The sequence below is a fragment of the Squalius cephalus genome, assembly GCF_949319135.1.
Source record: "Squalius cephalus genome assembly, chromosome: 20".
Taxonomy (NCBI): Eukaryota; Metazoa; Chordata; class Actinopteri; order Cypriniformes; family Leuciscidae; genus Squalius; species Squalius cephalus.
The window spans coordinates 17,623,428-17,648,385 of NC_137141.1; the positions used below are offsets into that span (position 1 = coordinate 17,623,428).

The 24,958-nt window shown below is 36.0% G+C and overlaps 1 protein-coding gene across 4 annotated transcripts; it reads right to left on the reverse strand.

Annotated features, from left to right (window-relative positions):
• Positions 1–61: 61 nt before the first annotated feature.
• On the reverse strand, positions 62–23,743 carry actn2b (actinin, alpha 2b). Of its 4 annotated transcripts, none has more exons than XM_079853625.1 (22): positions 23,089–23,743; positions 19,432–19,546; positions 19,034–19,153; positions 18,728–18,814; positions 18,040–18,127; positions 17,794–17,872; positions 14,934–15,015; positions 10,496–10,581; positions 10,314–10,406; positions 10,001–10,231; positions 9,209–9,356; positions 8,933–9,083; positions 7,604–7,712; positions 7,361–7,501; positions 5,451–5,633; positions 5,178–5,312; positions 4,777–4,956; positions 4,174–4,320; positions 3,625–3,702; positions 3,271–3,336; positions 1,706–1,864; positions 63–1,586 (listed from the first exon to the last, which is right to left on the reverse strand). In XM_079853625.1, the coding sequence occupies exons 1-22, from the start codon at positions 23,215–23,217 to the stop codon at positions 1,428–1,430; spliced, it is 2,766 nt and encodes a 921-aa protein (XP_079709751.1). In that variant the 5' UTR covers positions 23,218–23,743; the 3' UTR covers positions 63–1,427. The 4 variants fall into 4 exon arrangements, with proteins under 4 accessions (XP_079709753.1, XP_079709754.1, XP_079709751.1 ...); XM_079853626.1 differs by lacking the exon at positions 17,794–17,872 and adding an exon at positions 17,462–17,537 and having other exon boundaries at positions 23,089–23,378; XM_079853627.1 differs by lacking the exon at positions 3,625–3,702 and having other exon boundaries at positions 62–1,586.
• Between the last annotated feature and the right edge of the window lie 1,215 nt (positions 23,744–24,958).

Genomic DNA, 24,958 nt, shown 5'->3' on the forward strand with positions numbered 1-24,958 from the left:
ATAAGTAAAAAAACATACTAAATTATGCAACATATTATAAATATTTACGTATTGTATGCCTATATTAAATAATTATGCTTTATTCAAAACATTCAGTAACAAAAATAACAGAGACTTGATCTTTTCATAAGTAATCTTTATTTAATTTATGTCACTGTAAAACACACATATTTGGTTTTCTTAATCATAATTCAACACCAAACATTCACAAATCACTTGGTTAAAACTGATTTTGACAGGTTAACAAACTGACCACAAATCAATCAAGTACACTGTCACTGTGTACACTGAACTAGTGTGACCTTTAGGAATTTGGTGCATTCATGTATCATGGCAATAAAATAAAACCGTTTAATCTCCCAACATTTTGAAAATGACAATCAATCCCAGATTATTTTTCCTAATTATAGTTGCAGGAAAAAGCAGAGGGATTCAGAAAACAATTGTTTGTGTGTTAAGCAAACTGTGTTTATTGTTCCTAAAGGTTCACACACTGTACTTTTTTTCCTGTAAGTTCAGTATATTATCGTAATTTCTGGTTTTGCTACCCTTATTTGACAAGCCCTATAGTAAACTGACACTTTTACACTTTCTGCAATCACCAAATTGATAAAAATGCTTGTGCATCCACAATATTCAAAATTGTATGTAAAACCAAATCAGTAGCTGATGCTCTTATCTATCTGACTCACTACTGAGAATGACAAAGGTCACCTCCTCTTACTTTATATAAACTATTACCACACCGTATATGAAATCAGGCACTGTTAGAGAAAAGTGATAATTATATTGTGGAAGAATTGAGTTGAGCCACTATTCATGTTGCTTTTTTGAACCAGGCATATAGATGTAATATAGAGAAAATTGAGAAAGCTGTTTCATTCATTCAATAATTCAAATGTGCAAAATCTTTCATACTGTATAGATTTAACACTACCACACAAAACAGATTGTAAAGTGTATTTAAACTCAACATTAATCTTATTTGATTTCAGTGTACCTACTGTTTTTGCTGTAATATAAGTGACATGCATGTGAATGTTCTCTGTATCTTAATAGCCCACATAAAGGAGAGTGAAATAGTTTTCCAGGCCTTAGATTCAACAAATTATAGGATTCAGAACAAAGTGATTCTAAAATTCACAACATTTTTGGGGGTTTTGTCACAAATAAATAACCTCTCAATTGCTTTCTTTTAGCTTCCTTAATTTCTTTTCATTTCCAGACTGCATTCCATTGCATTGGCTTATTAAACATTTCATATCAACGGTCAAGCAAAATACATCAACTGACATTAAAAATTGAAGTTGGGTTCATTTTTTTTATTTGGCATGTTTTCATTTTATGGGGCTGTGGATCTGATGGGTAAATAATTTACTTGGTTAACAAGTGAGATGGGATTGTAAAGGTCAGAGGTGTCGATGGAGTTAAAGGTCACTCTCTCCGTAGAGGGCAGTGGAGAAGGCAGTGTAGTCCAGGGCTCCGGGCAGGGCCCCGGGGCCAGAGTATGGGGGCATCCTGCTGATGCAGTACTCGGCCTGATCTGGAGGGAGTTCTCTCCTCAACTCATCTGCCAGAATATACGGCTGTGCAAGACACAATAAACAACAGATAATGCATCTGGAAAGAATATGTGAGCTACAAAAGACTGTTCTGAGAAACTTTGAGGTTAAGTAAACAATATAACCCACATACACACACACACCTTGTCTGCAGCAAGGATCCTGAAGGAAGCGATGACCTGTTCAGCTGTGTCTGTGTCTGCTGTCTCTCTGGTCATGAAGTCAATGAAGGACTGGAACGACACAACGCCTGAAGTGTTTGGATCAACCAGCATCATGATCCGAGCAAACTCCACCTCACCCTGAGAAACACACATACATATAATTCTAGCAGTTAAAAACACTGTAGTCTGTTGAAATTCACTCACACACCATATGCCCAAGACTGATACAGGTGTGTATATATATATACAGTGCTATGCATAAGTTTAGACACCCATACTAAAGTTGACTAAAAAGAGGAATAAAAAATCATCTTTTGGAAACTGAACTTAATGCCTTAATTTAAAAAATTAGGAAAAATCCAACCTTTAAGGACACCAATTTTCTTTGTGAATGAATAATGTATCGTAAATAAATAAATGTTCTTCCTTAAAATACAGGGTGCATAAGTTTGGACACCCCTATGTTAAATTCCCATAGAGGCAGGCAGATTTTTTTTTTTTTTTTTTTTTTAGGATACTATGCATCCTTATAAAGTTCCCTTGGCCTTTGGAATTAAAATAGCCCCACATCATCACATAGCCTTCACCATACCTAGAGATTGGCATGGTTTTATTTCAGTTAGCCTAATAGCTAGTTTGATTTGCATTGAGAGATGATCTTATGGAAAGTACCCCATGCCAATCTCTAGGTATGGTGAAGGCTATGTGATGATGTGGGGCTATTTTAATTCCAAAGGCCAAGGGAACTTTATCAGGATGCATAGTATCCTAAAAAAAAATTAAAAAAAAATACTTAAAAATAAAAATCTGCCTGCCTCTATGGGAATTTAACATAGGGGTGTCCAAACTTATGCACCCTGTATTTTAAGGAAGAACATTTATTTATTTACGATACATTATTCATTCACAAAGAAAATTGGTGTCCTTAAAGGTTGGATTTTTCCTAATTTTTTAAATTAAGGCATTAAGTTCAATTTCCAAAAGATGATTTTTTATTCCTCTTTTTAGTCAACTTTAGCATGGGTGTCTAAACTTATGCATAGCACTGTATATATATATATATATATATATATATATATATATATATATATATATATATATATATATATATTTAATGTAAATACAAATATTGAAAAATATTTACAATCAAATATATAATCCGTAAATCTTAAAAATCCTTAAGAAACAAAATAAATGCATTTGACAAGCAAAACTGTATAAAATAACAATGGAATATATTTTATATTATTAAATACATTATTTTATATTACATCATTTTATACCCTACTCATTTTTCAAAAACATCATTGGGAAAATAGTTGTTTCTTAATTTAAGCACACTGGAAACCTCACAAAATGTACATTTTAATTACATTTTATCTTCAAATTAAAATTATGTGCAAAATAAAAAATTATTATAATTTTAAATAACCATAAAATAAATGTATTTTTCTTAGACATTTTTACTGGAAAACAAGACAAAAATACTGGTTAAGAAAATTGTTTATTAGTTCGTAAGCAATGAACCTTATTTAAGGGCCTACCAGATCATAACCCATCGAGATCAGACAGGCCCTAAAGTCATCAGAATCCATCGCCCTATTCTTCTTCTGCATGGGAAAGGTTAAAGGGCAGAGGTCGAGGGTGCATGGGTGGCACAGCGACATGGTAGCAATAATGAAGCAATGTATAGTAGGGAAAGAGACAGCACCTAACACAGAGACACACAGATGTACACACAAAGAGACAGCACACAACCACAGACACAAGAACAAACACAAGAGATGTACATCAGAACTATATTCTGCCGTCCGGAGAATGCATATAATTTGCATATATAAATCTATGCAAAGAACTACATTTTGGGGTAAAGAGTTAGAGGTCATGTTGGTTAATACCTGTTTGTCATTTCCTAAATGCCCAAGACTGATCAGACATGCTTTAAACTCATCAGGCCTGAGTTTACCCTTCTCTTCCTGAGAGCAGGACGTTAGTAGAATAAAGAAAAGTAAAAGGTGATTGATAAAAAGATAAAACGCCAAATATTTCTTCATAAGGTATAAGAAGCTTTTTTTTAAAAAAAAAAAAAAAACATTTTTAGCTCAAATTGTGTCATATTACATCTTGAAATCTGATTTTACTGCAAATGACCTCCCATTTCAAACTAAATTTGTTCCAGTTATTGAACAACTTAAAGCGAATGGAAAGATAATTACAACTTGCCTTGTGAAGCCTCTGAAGAAGTGAATGTGTAAAATAAAGCAAATATAAAATTGTTGTCTCAGTTGAAATAAGAGAGATTTACAGATGTTTGTATAATGCTCAGTCTAAGAGGTGAAGTGTTTAGTTTAGTTTAGTTAGGATGATTTAATAAAGATTAGTATAGCATCCATTCAACAAGACACGTGTTTAGACTAGCTAGTGTACGTAAAGGCCGAGTACAGCACCCGATCAAAGTGGTTGAAAGAGGATCGGAATTCATTCATCTGCTCCTGGCTGATGCCTTTTGCATCACGTGTCAGAATTTGAGTCTCGATTTCATTAATAGTGCGAGCGATCGTAGTTAAAAGGAGTTCCCAGCCAACACGAATATGCTGCAAAGGAAAGAGAAATACTGCTGTAAAAACCAGGATCAATTGACAAATCAAATGTGATGTGTCAGCTATAGATCATTTCTATATACAATACATTCAAAAATGTGTGGTTGGTAAGATCTTTAATATTTTTGAAAGTCTCTTATGCTCATCAAGACTGCATTCATTTGATCAAACATGCAGCAATTTTTTGTGGAAACCATGATACATTTTTTCAGGATTCTTTGATGAATATAAGAACAGCATTTACTTGAAATAGAAATCCTTTGTAACATTACTGCAATTTTTGATCAATTTAATGTGTCCTTGCTGAATAAAAAAGTATTAATTTCTTTTGAAAAAAAAAAAAAAAGTCTTACTGACCATAAAAGTTTAACAGCAGTGTTCAGTACTGTAGGTTTAAAAATGTGTTTATGATTATGCAAAAGAACGCGTAATAAATGTGTGTATGAGTACCTCCATAGTGTAGTTTGTATGTTTGTTGTCAAAGATAAGTGACTCCTGGATAAGTTGGTGGTCTCCCTCCAATCTATCTATGTTTTGTTTGTAGCTGACAATCACATGCTCATACTGCTTCAGCTGGGTCATCTGATCCTCCAGAGTCCCCTCCATTGCCATAGAACAACGACCAATTTCCTGTCAGACAGACGAACGATAGATAGATGGATGGATGGATGGATGGATGGATGGATGGATGGATGGATGGATGGATGGATGGATGGATGGATGGATGGATGGATGGATGGATGGGTGGATGGATGGATGGATGGATGGATGGATGGATGGATGGATAGATAGATTTCAAAGAACATGTTTTATTTGTGGACACTGGCACAAGTAATAGCTAAGCCACACACCTCCATCCTGGTCTGTATCCATGGTCCAATGAGGTTGGCTTGGGCAGCAAACTGGCGTCTGAGCCTTTCGTTACCATGCTGTCTCGCTAACTCCTCCTGCAGTGCACTGTCACGCTGGGGAACCAGCTTCTTCACCTGAATGCACAAACGTACATCATGATCATGATGCTTGAAGATTACAGAAATGTGATTAGAATGGCTTAGAATTAGATTTTAGAATTTTTTTTTTTTTTGTAATGGAACAGAACCAAGGTCTAAGTGTGTGTGTTTAACCTTGTCCCACTTGATGGCAATCTCTTCTGTAGTTATGGTTCTGTAGGGGTTGGTAAGATCTCCATGGATGCCATAACTCTGGGAGATCTTCAGGACTTCCTGCTGAATGCCAAGGATCGCCTGCCTCTCTGCATCTGCTTCAGGAAGCGTGGCCTTAAACTGCTCATGGGCAGCTATCAGAGTCTACACATAATGGATTACAATGGATTTTTGTTTGTTTGTTTGTTTTATAAAAGTTTGGGGAAAGTAAGATTTTTGTGAAAGGAATTAATACTTTTATTCGTTAAGGATGCATTCAATTGAGCAAAGGTGACCAAAAGATTCACATTGTTAGAAATAAATATATATTTCAAAATAAATCCTTTTGAACTTTCTATTCATCAAAGAATCCGCAAAAACAATATATCATGGTTTCCACAAAAATATTAAGCAGCACAACTGTTTTCAATATTGATAATAATAAGAAATATTTCTTGAGCACCAAATCGGCAAATTATAATGATTTCTAAAGGATTATGTGACATATAGACTGGAGTAATGCTGAAAATTCAGCTTAGCCATCACAGGAATAAATTACATTTTAAAATAAATTCAAATCAAAAACAGTTATTATAGTTGTAATGATATTTAACAATATTACCATTTTTACTGTGTTTTGCACAAATAAATGCAGTCTTGGTGACCATTAGTGACTTAAAGGGGACATATCATGCTAAATCCACTTTTTTAGCCCTTAAATGCATTTTGTTGTATATTTGGAGTGTTTAGAAGTACAGAAAAGTTGAAATTATTCTCTTCAGGTGCTTCGTTGATATCTTTATATTCTGTTTTGGCCTTATTTTTCAACCTGTTCCGATTTTTCTGTTATCTATGACGTTTTGTGAACTATTACGTCACAGTATTTGCAGCGGAACTGCCAAATAAGGACATTGACTTCCAGCCCAACACTTCAAGCAATCCGCCATTTTTATTTCTCGCTGCAATTTTGTAGTCCAAGCTAAAGGATGCAGAAGTTACGAGAGGGTAAGTTAAAATGTTCAGTTGTTGTATGTAGTAACCCACACGCTTCATTACACCGTCTAATGTAGATGAACTGCCGCGCTTGTGACGGCGCATGTTTAACTGAAAGAACAAGCAGAGAGAGAGACCTGGTCGCGCGCACACACACTCTCTCTCTTCGGAGCCAGGCGAAAGTGTAAACAAGACACCGTCTCCAAACTAGACGCTGTCTTGCTCTCTCTCCCTCGCACATATTAATCAAAATAAATCGACACGGTGGTAAAAGGTCGGAAGACCAAAGTTTCATGTAATACAGTAACACACCATTGCGATACATCCATATGAAGACGTTGTTCTGCAGGTTCGTCGTCTTCATTTTCATCTCGCTCCGGCTCCGACTCTGGCTCGAACATGTAAGGCTGGCTGGACAAGTCTTCCGTTGTTGACATTTTGTTAATAACGTGTGAATAAAAAGTTTCTGTGCCACTAGATAATCGTATCTCTGCTATCAAACTACAAAAATGGCTGAACGGGGTGGAGTTGAACCGAGTGTCACCTGGAGAGAGGGCGGGGTATGAAGTGTCTCAATTGTATTTAAAGAGACCGCAGCAAAACGAGTTGCTCTCAGACACACATCAGAAAAGGGGTAGAAAAGGGGCCTGTGGAGCTATAATAATGAGGAATTCAGACCCAAGCATTGCAGTTCCGCTTTATATAGACTACAAATGTATGATTTATATGTAAAAAGGAACGATTTAAAAGCATGATATGTCTCCTTTAAGACTTTTTTTTAACTCTTACTGACCCCAAACTTTTGAATGGTAGAGTATATATGACTACAACATACTATAAAAGTCAATGCCTAGTCTGTTTGTTTAAGAGTGCAAGCATTTCTTTAAGTAGGTGTGTACCTGGACCTCCTCAATGGTGTGAACTATGAACATATCCTGTAAGTCTTCCATGGCTCCTTCCATCCAGTTATTAAAAGGTCCAGATCTCTTTGCGTATTCCAGAAACAACTGCTCCACCGTCTCCAAAAGTTTCTCTGTCCTCTGCATAAATGAAACACAGATTCAAAACTTTTCGCTTTTTTTAATATCTCGATTGATCCAAAATATTGTAGTACAAAACAGGTTGGGACACACACAGCATACCTCCAAAGCCTCTCTGCGTTTCTGGGTGAGTGTGCCCAGTTGGTCCCAGAGGTCACAAATACTTTGACACCTTTGATTCACTGATGCAACATCATGATAGTCCAGCTCACTTTAAGATAAATAAGATAGAGAGAGAGAGAAACTTTAGGGCATCATATTGCATTTGCTATTCGATCTGTCCCCCTCTAGTGGTTAACATATGTAATACTCACTAACTTTGGATTGATGTCGAATATTCTACTTTAGTAACATTTTCTTTCCTTGTAGACCGCTTGTTAGTTAAAGTGTCTTGCAATTTTCATGACCATTCCACCCTCTCTCTAATTCTAGTGGTTTTTGGTACTGAACCTCTAAGACTGCTGTTATGATTGGCTAATTACGTTTCAAAAAGTTTCCGTTTGCTTTTTGTGTCCAAATGAATGTTGGTATGCTAATCATTATAAGTATGCTCCATAGTTTATCAGTAATATCACCCTGTACTAACTGAGACAGCATAAAGGTCAGAAGCTGTCAGTCACTTACTAAATACATGCACACACTCATATTTTAACCAGGCCTGCAGTGAGATAATGAATGCTAAATTAGAAAGCCAGTGATTCAGACATCAAAGTATGCTGAAAGCATGGTGCGTCTATATGTGTGTCTAGCTATGGATAAGCAGTGTGAGAGACATGAAGCTTTCCAGACACTGTAAAGTGACAAGAAACTGAATGTGACAGGTTAGTTATAAGAACAAAGTACTTGTACACTACCTTTCAAAAGTTTGACGTCGGTAAGATTTGTCTATTATGCTCAGCATGTCTGCATTTAGTAATCAAAAATACAGTAAAAACAGTAATATTGTGCTATTTAATAACAATTTAAAATAACTGTTTTCTATTTTCAAATATGTTTCAAATGTGCTTTATTCCTGTGATGCAAAGCTGAATTTTCAGCATCATTACTCCAGTCTTCAGTGTCACATGATCCTTCAGAAATCAGTGTCATATGCTGATTTGGTGCTCAAGAAACATTTATTTTTATTATCAATATTTAAAACAGCTGTGCCACTTTTGTGAAAAGCATAATCACTTTTGTTACGACTCTTTGATAAATAGAAAGTTCAAAAGAATAACATTTACATGAAATTATTTTTTATGTAAAAGTCTGTTCCTTTTGATCAATTTAATGCAGCCTTGCTGAATCAAAGTATTCATTTCTTAAAAATAATACTGACCCCAAACCTATGAATGGTAGTGTAGAGATTAAAGTAAACACTAAAATGAACAGTTCAGCAAAACAAAAATTGTAAGTATTTTTTGAAGAGGATAAAAGACTAAAAAGTCATACTTGAGTTCCTGAGCAATCGCAGCGATCTGCTCGACTCTGTCTTGGTGGGCGGAAAGGTCACTCTCAAATGCCTCGTGTTTCCGCAGCAAAGCTCGAACTTCCATTAAAGATGCTGACTCGTAGTCCTTCCGGCTCAATATCTCCTCCTTACCTATTGCAAAACGCACATAAAACATATATCAAGCATCATTTAGTGGACACTTTTTTATCCAAAGTGGTTTACAGTACAGAATGATGATGTTTCATTGATGACAGCACTTCATGTCCAGGACTCACCGGAAGCCCAGGTCTCATGGTTTGTTGCTTTCTGTCTGAATTTCTCTGCTAGATGGTCCAATCTTTCCAGTCTCCTGATCTCAGTAAGCAACCATTCCTCATAGCCCTTCTCTGCCTGTTCCAGTCCTTGCCATGCACTCGCTATGTCCTACATAGACAAACACCCAGTTTTATATGTGGATGTGCTTGTATTATTTGCTTGAAAAAAGGCCCCCCAAAGCTAGCTACTTAGATTTAAAAAAAAAATATCTATATATATATATATATACAAAAAAAATAATGAAAAATAACAAACATAAACATCAAATAAAAGAATAAATAAAGTAATAAATATTAAAATAAATTAATGTTTCAATATACAAAAATATATAACAGGCATGAACATAAAATACATATAAAATACATATTACAATTGAAAAAGAAAACCAAGTAATATAAAAAATAAATAAATCAGTACATATTAAAATAAATAAATCAATAAAATATTAAAAGCTAGTAAACGCATGTGTGTGTGGTCCAGGTATTTGCTACGCTGCGGAGACCAAGTGTCCCCACAAGGATAGTTAAACCTGATATTTGTGACATGGGGACAAAATTTCAGTCCCCATGAGGAAAAGAGCTTATAAACCATACTAAATAGTTTTTTCTAATGTAAAAATGCCGAATGTTTATGTAAGGGTTAGGTGTAAGGGTAGGATTAGGATTAGGGTATAGAATGTAAAGTTTGTACAGTATAAAAATCATTTATATGTGTGTGTGTGTGTGTGTGTGTGTGTGTGGTCAAACTCTCACCGACACCATCTTGCCCTCAGAGGGCATAAATGCAGGCCGGTTGCTGATGCGAAGTTTAGTCTGCAGGGTGTTGAAGCTGATCTCTAGCTGACACTTCTCCTGCACTTTGGGAGGTTTGTGCATCCTGCGGTAATCTCGGAAATCCTCCAGCTTCCGCTGCATCTCCACCATGGTCTTCTCCGCCACACGATTCTCCAGCCAGGGAATAGTTCGTCTGATCCACTCCAACAGCTGGAGAGTAGAGGAATATTGAGGAGAGGAGAGAAATGTATGTCTGTGGGCAGTGTGGAGTGTATCAGATATGTCTCCTAACCTCACTAGCCAGGCTTTCATAGTCCTCCATCAACTTCTCATTTTCCTGATTCACTCCTAGGATCTTACAGATCCTGTTAGCAGCAGTTTCAGCCTGAGGGAGAGAAGCACAGTGAGAACGGAGGGCGAGATAGATGAAAAGATAGCTGATTCTCTCATTCTAGCACACACAAAACTCAATACCTGTTCAGCTCCAGCAAACGCATGGTAGAAGCAGGACACGTATGTCATAATAGCTCTCTCATCAGGCTTAGGGGTGCTCAGGATGTCTGCAGGGAGAGGAGAGGAGCTAAGGAACAACTACATGAAGTGATGGTGGCAATAGTGTACGACGGAGGAAAATTTAAATACTACAAGGAAACACAGGTCGTGTTTATCTGCTAAAAATTAGGATAGGCCTATATGGACTAAAGGGACCATACACTCAGGTGTAACTAACATTTCTAGAATAAGCTCAGGGATCAGATGTACCTTCTGAGCCTCTGCAAACGTGTGATAGTAACTGGAGATATACGTCATGACTGTCCTCTCATCTGGCCTGTCACTGCTAACTAGGACTGTAGAGCAAAAGCCAAATTTTATAATATTTTAAAGTTACAAGTAGGCAAATTGATGCTTGTTGCTTATTTAGAATTTGCACCCAATGTTTCCTACCAAAATACATTTTAGGTAGTTTTTCCTACTGTGACGAATAGACCTTATTCAGAATAGATGCCATATATTTTCATAGTGTTTCATAGTATTTAGGTAGAGTCAAATGTCTTATGTCACAATTTTTCACAAGCTGGAATGGTTTGGAGTAGAGCTGCACGATTGTGGATAAATTGAGAATCACGATTATTGTTATTTTTTTTGCTTCAAACAGAGATCACGATTCTCCCACGATTCTGAACAGACAACTAAACAAAATAACGTAATTTACTAGAGGTTCTGACAAAATTTTATTTGCTGCGGTCTATTTAAAATGTTTAATGTCTGAATTGATTATTTTAAAAAAAGTTTGAATGAATGATTCAGTGACTCACTGATTAAATAAATACTTCACATTACTGGATGAATCAGCGTTTTTGAACACATATCTTTAACCCTCTGGGGTCCTTCGTTTAACAGTCACACTTGGGACCTTCGGGTCCAAATGGACCCGGAGGGCGGGATTAATATATATATAAAAAAATCTTAATATTTTTTTTTTTACTTGTTTTTTATAATATTTTTTCTTTTCTTTTTTGGTGTTTTGAGATAATTTTATGATTTCTAATTAATATTTATGCAATAATTATGACCTATTTTTTCCCATTGAATATAATAGAAATTTTTTATATATATATAATTTTTATTTTATTTTTATTAAAGCTGTATTTCATTTTAGAGTCAAGCCTAGGCCTCATGAAAGCAATTTTTGAAATGAGATGGGCGCCAACTGGTGGACACACTGAGCATTTTTATCACGCAATAGCACATTTTTACCACTAGTGGATTTACAGCTCTCTGTAGAAAGGCTTGCGAATTCTAGTGATTTTTGCCTGAACAGATTTAGTCTGTTTTGCACTCTTGATGTTTTAGAGATTCACCCCTTCACTGTTGAGTCCTTTTTTTCTGCATCCTGGCTGATTTGTAGATTGTATGCACAAAAAAACTCTGTGTTTTCATATTTTTGACAATTTCCCATTCATTTCCTATGGGAGTCATTTTTGACCAAAGAGCAGAAGTGTGATGACCACTTAGCATGCTTGGATCATGACCTCAATATTTTTTGTGTGTTCACATACCTAATACCATAAAAGTCACCTAGTTTCGTAACATTCCGATGAAGCTGTGATTTTTAAAAATTCAAAACAGATTTTTGTAATCTGAATTTATTAGTGTGTATGTGTATAAAAGTGTGTTTGTGTGTGTGTGTGTGTGGATGTGTCTGTTTTGCACTCTTGATGTTTTAGAGATTCACCCCTTCACTGTTGAGTCCTTTTTTTCTGCATCCTGGCTGATTTGTAGATTGTATGCGCAAAAAAAACTCTGTGTTTTCATATTTTTGACAATTTCCCATTCATTTCCTATGGGAGTCATTTTTGACCAAAGAGCAGAAGTGTGATGACGACTTAGCATGCTTGGATCATGACCTCAATATTTTTTGTGTGTTCACATACCTAATACCATAAAAGTCACCTAGTTTCGTAACATTCCGATGAAGCTGTGATTTTTAAAAATTCAAAACAGATTTTTGTAATCTGAATTTATTAGTGTGTATGTGTATAAAAGTGTGTTTGTGTGTGTGTGTGTGTGGATGTGTCTGTTTTGCACTCTTGATGTTTTATAGATTCACCCCTTCACTGTTGTGTGCTTTTTTTCTGGATCGTGGCTGATTTGTAGATTGTACGCACAAAAAAACTCTGTATTGTCACATTTTTGCCAATTTCCCATTCATTTCCTATGGCGGGTCCATTTGGACCCGAAGGTCCTGAGTGTGACTATTTTTTTTACAACCACTTAGACTATTCAAATCCTGTCCCCAATTTTTTTGGGTGTTCATATACCAAGTACCAACAAAGTCACCAAATTTCGGACCATTCCGATGAAGCTATGATTTTTTTAAAAATTTTATTTAAACTAGTGGTGGGCCGTTATCGGCGTTAACGCGCTGCGTTAACGCGAGACTCTTATCGCGCGATAAAAAAAATATCGCCGTTAATCTATTCTCCAAGTTGGGTTGGGAGCGTTGGGAGCTGGCTCAAGCTACACAAGCTATGATGACGCAATCTACCCGCGGCCGCGAGGTACACCCGGCTGCAACGCATCATATTCGTCGTCATCTTAAGTAAACACGGCTGAAAGTGAAAGCTGGTGAAAAAGATCGGTGCAACCCTTATTTGGACTTGGTTCGGATTTAAGCCGTCCGACGTAGACTGTGTGGGGTAACAGTTCGGTAAGTTAACACACGACTAATCCGTTCTACCACCTCAAATTCAAAACGAAACATATCACTGAATACCAGCGCGCGCGTATTATTCCCAATATATCTTAGTGAGTGGTGTAGCACATAATCTCTTTTTATTAAAAGCGCCCAATTTTAAGAATCGTTGTTGTGTTTCTTTTTAACTGAAAAGACATCAGTTAGACAATATTCTAATTTTAAATTTGGGGTTTCATAAGCTCCAAGCCATAATAAACATTAGACCTACTTAAGTCTCTGCAGCTAGTGTACTTAAATTTTATTTATCTGCAAAATTATGTTGTATACTTACAGTTTTGCACAATATATGTTCTCAAAACTACATACACCCTTTCAAAAAAAAAAAAAAACAACAAAAAAAAAACATTTAGTAGTTGTTTAGCAGGGTCTGTGTAACCTGTTCTGAAATGGTTTTATTTTAATATCGTTATCGCAAGAGGCTGCAATGTATATCACAATATGGATTTTAGGCCATATTGCCCATCCCTAATTGATAGCCTATAGTAGTTGATAATAACATAGGCCTACCTAATGTTGCCTACGTACGGTAACAGTACAGTAGTAACCTTTTACAGTCTATGAGTAGAACAGCTTTCTCAAGCAGTTTGTGATGCATTTTGGAAACAGGAGATGAGCCCCTGGTCTAATGCGCCACCTGGCTTGAGAAACCCGTTCTCAAAGACTTACTTTTATAGTCATTATTTGGGTAGCACACATATTCTGAATGCCTTCGGCAGAATTCAAATGAGCCATTTTAATCTAGATTAATCTAGATTAATTTCAAAATTAATCTAGATTAATCTAGATTAAAAAAATTAATCTATGCCCACCTCTAATTTAAACGCTTCGGGTCCATTTGGACCCGAAGGACCCCAGAGGGTTAATGAATGATTCAATAACAAATGTCTCCAACAGGTGGCGTAACGATGTAATCGATACAATCGTCATTTGAAGCTCAAGTTACTTTCAAAAGTGATTTGCTCTATTTTGATCGCTTCTGTAGAAATCAGTGTTTATATCCAAACAATAAACTTGTATCCCAGTACTTCTGTGATCAATATGAATATTTCTAACACAGAAATAATGAAACTGTGTGGTTGAAAAGACTGTTGTAAAGTAGGGCTGTCAAACTATTAATCGCGATTAATCGCATCCAAAATAAAAGTTTGTGTTTACATAATTTATGTCTGTGTACGGAGTATAATTATTTTCTATATATAAATACACACACATGCATATATATATTTAAGAAAATGTGTTATTTATATATAAAATATTTATATATAATATAAATTATATATAATATAAATATATATACACAGTACATGCAAATATTTCTTAAATATATACATGCATGTGTGTGTATTTATACATAGAAAATAATTATACACCGTACACACACATGTATTATGTAAAAACAAACTTTTATTTTGGATGCGATTAATCGCGATTAATCGTTTGACAGCCCTATTGTAAAGCTGTTTCATACCTTTGTCAGCGGCAGCACTGATGCAGATTTGAATGTTCCAGTGTGATTTTGTCAAAGGTTTAACAGACACAGGAGAGTCGTTGTCAATTAGGAATGTGATCACGTGGGTGTTTGAATCGATATCGCGATCTTTTAACGAATAATCGTGCAGCTCTAAAATGGAGTACTGATGAATATTCGTTTACCCTCTGCATCCAGCATTTTGGGGATGTCCAGATGTTTTTCAGCAATGTCAAATGCCAGATTCAGATTACCAAGTGGATCATCCTACAGAAAGACAAAAGGAGAGAAAGGGCTTAATTCTTGACCAAAAAAACATTAGAAATAAGACATCACTTAAAAACTAAATCAAGTCAACATAAATCAAAATCCTTTTCCATGCAAAAGTGAGGGTCAGTATTCAAGTGCCACCAGAGGAGAGGGAAAGCATTCAAAATATTTAAAATGATAAATTAGTTCAAATGTATCTGAAAAGGAATTAAGCAAAAAATAGACAATAGCCTACTATAACACTGGTTTACTTTTAAATATACAAATGCCTTTAAATTACAATAGCTACATTATAATTCAAACATTTGGAGTCAGTAAGAAAAATTCATACTCGTATTTAGCAATTGGATGCATTTAATTGATCAAAAGTGACAGTAAAAACATTTATGTTACAAAAGACTCACATTTCAAATAAATGCTGTTCTTTTGAACTTTCTATTCATTAAAGAATCTGATTTCTGAAGGATCATGTGGCACTAAAGATCAGAGTAATGGCTGCTTAAAATTCAGCTTTGCCATCACAAGAATTTATTACATAATAAAAAATATTGAAATAGAAAACAATACCATTTAAAATGGTAACAATATTTCACAATATTGCTGTTTTTACTGTATTTTTGATCAAATAAATGCAGCCTTGGTGAACATATGAAACTTCTTTCAAAAACAAAAGCATCAATATATGTGCAAAAATATCAGTGCAAAAGGAAAGGGTCAGATTTTCTGAGAAATGCATTGCTGTCCTGCACAAGGGGACTGGAGATCAAGCTTTTGTTCTCTGTGTCAATAAAAAGCTGCATTGCATGGACATCAGCAGCTGCAGGGGATCCAGAGAGTCCTGGACTCTCCTGATGCTCGTGTCCAAACTGGGACCATGGGGTCCATGCTAAACACTGGATTACTCCATTCAAGCTCACCTGGAGCCGTCAGTGACAGCTGAAAGGGATAGACATGTCTGTGTGTGTGAGGGGACTTTTAGTCACTCACTGTTGAACTGACTGGCCCTGACAAGCTAAATAAATCCTTAATCTTCAGTGGTCCAATCCAACTAATTAAAACCATAGTACACATCCACTCATTCACACAGACTTAGAAAATGTCTGACAAAAATGTCCCATATCCTGCTTTTACCTCACACCCTGTTCTGTACTAACTATCACTGTACTAACATGCTACTAGAACTACAGCTCTGGTGCTAGTGGTATGTGTATTACTTTCCCAAGTTCTATTCTGGGCAGGATTATTGTAAATCCAAACAGGCCTCTGGGAAAAACGTTATGGAATGGCTTTATCCAATTGCCTCTTGAGTACCATAACAACTGAAGAGTTGTATGCACACTACCATTCAAAAGTTTGAGGTCAGTAAGATTCTCTTATTCAGCAAGGGTGAATCAAAGAAACTTAGGGGAAACATGTATCACGCGGTTTCCACTAAATATTAAGCAGCACAACTGTTTTCATCATCAATAATAAGAAGAAATAATTCTTGAGCACTAAATCAGCAAATTAGAATGATTTCTGAAGGATGTGACACTGAATATTAGAGTAATAGCAGCTGAAAGTTCAGCTTTGCCATCAAAGGAATACATTACATTTTAAAATATATTAGAACAGTTAAAACAGTTTAACAGTTTAAACAGTTATTTAAAATTGTAATAATATTTCACAGTATTACTGTTTTTGATCTAACAAATGCAGCCTTGCTGAGCATAAGAAACTTCTTTCAAAAACATAAATCTTGAACGGTATGTTATGTCTAAGTAAACTAAGCTAACACAAGCTACTTGCTAATTACAGCTAATAAATAAATAAATAAATAAATAAACTAACTACACAAATTTGCTCTTACTATCAACAAAACATCTCCATGTTTCAATCTCAGAATCTCAGTCCTGCTCCTACAACATTTCTGCAGTTTAATTTCAACCATAAAACACACCTGAACCAGCTAATCAAAAACAGCCCAAATCATTATAACTATCCGAAGGAAATAGAAAAACATTCTAGACAGACAGCAACTTTTAAAGAATCACACAAAGTACACAGATGGCACTCTTCATGTGAAGTGCTAAACTATCACAGATTCTAATAGAGTTAGCATGTAGCTAAGCTAACAACTTGATACTCTAACAAGCACAAAAAGAAGCCAGTATAGCACACACAAATGGACAATTAGGATACTACTAGGAGAAAAAAAATCTTTTTTTAAAGATTATCAACATTTCTCTCAACTTTGTATAGAGTGCTTTTCTAGACGCAACCAGAGCAACTGGCAATGAGTAGGAATGCTAACATACAGCTTTGTCCAGGTACATTACAGCTCCTTGGTTAGAACTAAACTGCAGGAATTTAGATGTCCAGCAGGATTGAGCATGTCTAATCTATTAAATTCATATTGTTACAGAATACCACATCCAACAATACTATAAACCACATATGATACCTTCAAGTTCTGAAAGTCAACCAGTTCTGGTCTGTGCCTGTGAATAAGGGCACAGAAGGCCAGTCCATCTTTCCAGCTATTGAAGCCACAAAAGCAAAAGAAACAGTGGCTTTCTGATCATGCATGCCATAAATTAGGTGTGAATGAAGAACAGACAAAAGTAATCACGCACACTCATCCTCCAAAAAACATGTTAGACAGATCTGTGCAGTAACATCATTGACAGGGAACATCAGGATATTGTGGCAGACATGTTATTTTACTACTGTGATTGGACTGTTAGACTAAATGTCCCAGAGGGTCAAATGTTAATCTGGGAACACACTTGAGACCTTGTTGAGCTTGGCGTAGTCAATGAGATCAGGCCTGTGCCTGTGGATGAGAGCGCACAGCGCCAATCCATCCTTCCAGCTTCACCAGAGAGAGAATCAGGGTCAAGTTGGAATTAACATAAAAACATATAACTGAAATTAATAGCGTCTGTTTTTTCATCTAACGGAACAAATCATGTACTCATATTAAAATACAAAACATTGATATGGCCTAACAACATTTTTGCACCCAAAAAAGTGCCTCACCTGACATGAAAGTTTTGAACATTGACATTCCTGTAGGGGGCAGTCTTCCTCTGACACCAAAGTAGAAGTCCTTCTTTGGCCGAGGTTTCTGAAAGATTATTAGGGAATCATTATATCATACACATATGACTAACATCTGTTTTGCTAATTATAATTTTAAAACTAAATACAGTTATTAAATTCACTATCGCACAAAAATACTATGCTTTTTTAATACAATGTTTTCAATAAATTGTAAATTTGGAATTTACAGATTTTTAAAAGATGTGGAATTGCAATCTTCTGTATGCACCTTTCGTAATAAATCAAATTATTATTCATTGACATAAACTGATTTAAACATTCTTGAGTTTGTGAAATGTGCGACAGATAATAATAACAATGTTTTGCTGTTGTGGTAACACTTTAGTTAAGGGTACAATTCTCACTATTAACTAGTTGCTTATTAGCATGCATATTATTTTGGCTGTTTATTAGAACTTATAAAGCACATATGAATGCCTTATTCTGCATGAGCATATTCTACATCCCTTAATCCTACCCAATACCTAAATTTAACTACTTTGCTAACTATTAATAAGCAGTAAATTAGGAGTTTATTGAGGCAGACGTCATAGTTAATAGTGAATATGTGTTCCCCATACTAAAGTATTACCGTCATTTCATGATTGTGATTTGTTTTCTTTACCTTCAACAGATATATCCTGAATGGCGAAGCGAAGGATGATGGTCCAAATCATACCAAGAGTCATTTTCACATTCCCATCCACAATTTCTGCAAAAATGTGACAGAAAAAACACTGCTTAAATATATAAAGGGCTGAGTAAGTTAAAATTACATAAAATTTTGTATTTTAAAATGTATTTACCTTTATTTAATTTATTCAACCAAAAGTATTTTAAATTTATTATTTATTTACAGAATCAATAACCCGCATCTCCTAATAACTTTATTACAAAAATATCAGCAATCAAGTTAAAAAATAAAGCATACCTTCTGCTCCAATGGAGACCAGTTTCACACCTTTACTGGTGATGAAATCAAGGGCTTTGTTAACATTGGCTATCTTGTGAAAACGCATCTTCCCTCTGTCAGGCTTGGGTAACCTCTCACCTGAGAAAATACAGCTTGGTATAAAAAAATGTTGGTAGATATAAAGTGGATATCACTATTTGGTTCAGCACATCTACTTTGGTTCGATATACAAAACTGTCAAATATTATATTGTAATCATTACAGTCACATGCTGTAATCATTGTCTAACATGTTCATTGTGTCTGTCTGCTTAACCAGTTTCATTACTTTGATACACCCATCTCTGATTGATAGCATTTTCTGTGAAGCTGCTTTGAAACAATATGTAAAATTAACTTGAATTAAATTAAATTTACCTGAGATGACTTCAAGCAGCAGCATTAGTTTGAGGCCATTCCTGAAGTCTTCCTCTATGTTCTCGATCTGTGTCCCAGCTTTTCTCAGGTGAGAGTTACACCAGGCCGTGAATGTCTAGGAAACAAGAGCAATGTAATTTAACATACAATCCTCCAAATTCACAAAGAAACTCGCACACACATCCTCTCAATTTTTGGCATAGCATATGTATTCTACACTCAACATTTATGCATTAAAATGCTACCTTTAACAGAATCCTTGCACAAAACCACACTGTGAATAGTGTCACTAAGCCAAATGTGTGGCAGTAAACCAGATTTGATCATAAGACTGTTAAGTCTTACCAGGTTTGTTGTGATACAATGAAAGCCTTTGACAAAACTTTCAGGTCAAAACCTCACTGCATGGGTGACTACAAAAGACAGTACTAATGAAACTACTCGTCTATGCCAAGAGATGAGGTAGCAGTTAGTTCTTCAACTAGTTCTCAAACTCTATATAAAAAATATGTGAGGAAAACGAAAACAATGACTGTCAATAGCAGAGATTCTGTTATTCCGTTATTTAATCAATAATCTTTGAATCATGAACAGGAAGTGTACTCAGACCAATCAACGAGACAACAGAACAACATTGGCATTGTAAAATTCCCCAACACACACTTGCACTGTATCTACACTTGAGTTGTACTGATGAGTTCATCTTCCAGAAATAACCAACACTTAACTACATGTACAATAAGCTACTAAAAACTGCCAGCTGCTATCATCCTCTGTATCATCCTATGACTGCTTTCCAGAACCACTTTTAAAGGATTTGAACGCTTAAAATTCAGGACATCAACATCAGCACCTCAATTCCAGAGTGAATAACACTTTGTCTACTCAGGTTAATGCTTTTGAAATATTTTGGGACCAACAGACCCTTATAAGTATCATTTATTGAGCACACAATGACTTCAGAATATCTGCTTCAGGCCTTTTACTATACCCCTGTTTCACAGACAAGGCTTAAACCTAGTCCCAGACTAAAATGCATGTTTGAGCTGTTTTAACTGAAAGCCACTTATCTTAAAATATATCACTGCCATTGTTTTGTCTCAAGATGCACACCAGTAATGTTTTTTTCTAAGACATGTCATGTCTATAAAAGCTACTTAAATGCTATTATGCAAAAATTAATGCTGGAAAGATTTTTTTATAGAACAAAATGTGGCTGAACTGCTGCCCACTCCCAAATCAACTGCTACCCTTTGGCCATTTTTTGGACTCAAGATGTGTATTTTTAATCCCTGAAAGCATGCTCGGTCCTGCCACAGTCATTGCTGGGCCAATGAAAGCTTTACTGGACTCCAGAGTGCATTCCTGCGAGGTAATAGTGTAAATTTAGCTCTCTACAGAGTCCATTTCTGATAAGAGACCTGATGAAGTAGCTCACACTGAGATGAGAGATACGAGTGAGAATGCGTTGCATATAACACATTTGTTTATCGCATTGCTGCTTCATCTAATCGGAGAGGAAAGAATTTCACTCATTCTGTAAAACTGTAGGGTGTGTCCACAGTAACATGCCTGTGGAATGATGATCTCTGGAAGAATAAGAAAGAGTGATTAGACAGTATCCATCTAACATTTAAGCTTCAGAATTAATAAATATCTAAGTTGATTTGACAAGAAAAGATCTGCTAAGTGAACGAGGTTCAATTTAAGGCCTAAATGAATTTTATTATCATCCAACTATGCCTGGACAAGCAACCACATTTTATTAAACCAACCAAGTTAAACTGAGGATTTAAATGTAGATTAAGACTTCAGTGGGCTACATTGTATATTATAGGCTACAATATACATAAAAAAGACCACTGAGGCACTGTTATATTTTTGCTACACTAAAATTGTCGTAAATACTGTATGGGTTTGTCTGATATTTTGTTGAATTTCATCATTTTTCAATCGCCAAACATGTTTGGAACTTCAAAATAAAAAAAATATTACCGATTAAACACTTATAAACTGACTAAATTTATTCAGAAAGTGTTCAGCCATGACAATCAACGTACATTTTTTTCTTTGCTACATCAAGAGAATGAATGAATAATTCAGGTAATTCCACATGTGGATCTAGTCAATAAAAGGATTAAAACTGTGGATTGTTCAGATAAAGAGGGTTTAAGATCACCTGCTTAAAGGGATAGTTCACTTTGAAATTAAATTTTGGTATGTTTTAGCTTACCTCAAGGGCATCCAAGATGTAGGTGTCTTTGTTTCCGCAGTAGTTTCAATTTTGATATTTTTAGGTCCAACCGTTGTTGTCTGTCAGTCATATAATGCAGGTCTATGGTCACTGTCTCAAAGAGCATGCACAGAGAAGTCCAAATTAAACAATTCCCCATCGTAAGTACACATTGATGGCCTAAGACACGAAACGAGCGGTTTGTGTGAGAAAACGAACAGTATTTATATCGTTTTTACCTCTACACAACCACGTCCAAGTGATCTGAGGGCGCGCACGTTTCCTGGTGTGTGACGTGTGCACGCGTTCTGGCTTAGTCTGCGCAAGCGCCGGAAAGTGTACAAGAGGTAAAAACGATATAAATACTCGTTTCGTGTCTTAGGCCATCAATGTGTACTTACGATGGGGAATTGTTTAATTTGGACTTCTCTGTGCATGCTCTTTGAGGTGGTGACCATAGACCTGCATTATATGACTGACAGACAACAACGGTTTGACCTAAAAATACCAAAATTGAAACTACTGCGGAAACAAAGACACCTACATCTTGGATGCCCTTGAGGTAAGCTAAAACATACAGTACCAACATTTAATTTGAAAGTGAACTATACCTTTAAGACACAGAGACCCTAAAAAACTAAATCCCAGATAAGGAATCCCCATGTGTTTACAACCCTGACCATCAATACTGTCAAAATAATCTCATATAGGCCTACACCATGTATTATAGGCCAAAACATGATATGAAATCTATTATACCTGTCAAAAAGTAGCCTATCTGTCCATGTCGATTCAGAATACAGGCTCTCTGAAAAACACTATTATAGACTACAAAATGGAAAAGGTGCTGTTTATATAGGCCTAGGCCTATACAAAAGAATTCCCCTCCAAGGACACCGGATTAGGCTACTATAATGCCTTTTGGTCGTGGAGTTAAAATTAGCCCCTGCATCCATTCTAATCCCAAGGACGTCATCCTGTGTTGGAAGCATCTGTTGACAGTCCGCATTCCAATCGTATCAGCAACAGACACACAGGGCCGCTATTGTTAGTTCGGTAATCTGTAGGCTACCCGCAGCATCCATCCTGGCGCGCGCTCCCGACGACCAGACCCCTCCGTGACACTAACAGATCACAGAGCCCATAGCGGGACGGCATTCCTTTGCAGACAACTGTTAACTCGCCGTTTTAAATGATAAACAAATATCAAATATATTAATTACATTATTAACAATAATAATCTCAAAATGAAAATATCAAAGTCTTGATGTTTTAAAGCTTTAATGTAGAATTAGTTGAAAAATTTGGTGATATTTTTAACTTATTATCTGTAAAGCATTATAATAATTATAATAATAATAATAATAGGAAAGTGCAAAGAATGCTTTTATTCTGTGGTGTTTTGGGACCGAACTTTCTCTTACCTTTCGTTGCTGTTTTTCCCATGCTGGGTCCAGCAGTAAATCCCGGTCCCATTCATCCTCCTGCAACATGTAGTCCTCCGGTTCATATCCATTATCATATGGCACTGAAAGCTCCATCTGATTCATCATTTAACCGTTATATTCTCTTATTTGATGGGTAACTTATGATATTCGGCTTCTGAGCGTAAGTTTTGCTTCTGAGACTCTTCAGTATCTCGGGTGTCTCTCTCTCTCTCTCTCTCTCTCTCTCTCTCTCTTTCGTTCGTGTTGGTTTCCAGTCTCGCGGCCGCAGTGCTCGAGCAGTGACAGCAATGAGAGGAGCGACTGTCAATTAGTACTGATGGGTCACATGACCCGTTGTCCCTCCACCCGCAGTAAACTCAACCTTCACAAACGTTATTTTAACATGCAAATAACCGTTTCCATTTCGTTAAACAAAATGTAAAGCTACCTAAACTCATAATTAGGCTACAGGCCTATTTAATTCACAGATCGAATGTTATAGGCTATATTAGGTTACCCTTTATTCCAATGGTCCACTTTAGACATTCATTCTATAAGAAACTTTGTAACTACATGTCAACTAACTCTCATTTGAGTAGTCATATTAGACTAGGTAAGGGTTAGGAGTTAGGGTTCGGGTTAAGTTAGCTGCAAAGATATGATTTTAAGCAGACAGTCTACTTATAGGGCCTAGCCTTATGACTGGTACAGCAGGGCTGCCAACTCTCACACATTTCAGCGTTCGAAATCGCATACTCTCTTGAGAGTAAGCACTTATTTTGAAAAAGTTATTACTTTACGACCACTAAAAAAGTATGTTCTATGAGTGTAGTCTGTACATATATTCGCCATATGCTGTCATTATCATAATTTGTTACATATAGCGCTTTTCTTGGTACTCAAAGCGCTTTACAAATGGAAGGGGGAATCTCCTCAACCACCACCAATGTGCAGCATCCTCCTGATGATGCGACGGCAGCCATACTGCACCAGAACGCCCAACACACACCAGCTTACTGGTGGAGAGGAGACAGAGTGATGAAGCCAATCATTATATATGGGCAGAGGTGGACAAAGTAGGCTACACAACTTCCTTACTTGAGTGAAAGTACAGATTCTACTTGTCAAATACTACTCTGTTACAAGTAAAAGTTGTAAAAACCTATTTTTACTAAAGTAAAAGTACAAAAGTACTCGTTTTTAAAAAGTACTTAAGTATCAAAAGTAAAAGTCAATGCACTGTTTTATTATTGTTGAATTGTTGTATGTAATACTTACAGTACCTTATGCCTCTGATCTATGCCTGCCTACTTACCCTTATATCAATATCAAATGTATTTCAAGAACACAGTTCCAGTAGTGGGACTGAATGTGAGATTGAATAAGTCACTCAATAACATCTACAATGGTTTCGGACACCCAAATGGCTGTTCCCTCAAATAGTGCCCTATAGTAAAGTTTTCTGGCTTTTAAAATATGTTAGCCTTACTGTTATCTATATGCTAGTGTGCTCCAAAACAATGACAAAATTCGCATTTAGAAGACCAAGCCCAACGTTGAAAATGAAAATCGGGTTGATGTCAGAATCCAACATCAGATTGACGTTAATCTCCAAAATTGGACAGACAGGTTGACGTCACAAACCAACATCAGTCGGGTTCTGACGTCAGCCCAACTTACCAAAAAGCAAACCCTGCAACCAAAATCATCCACTGACTGACTACTCAAGGACTATGACAGAAATGTAGTGGAGTAAAAAGTACAATATTTGTCTTTCAAATGTAGTGAAGTTAAAGTAAAAAGTTTCCAGAAAAAAATAATACTATATGAAAGCTTAGGAGTAAAATGAGAAAAAGATCATCTCTGA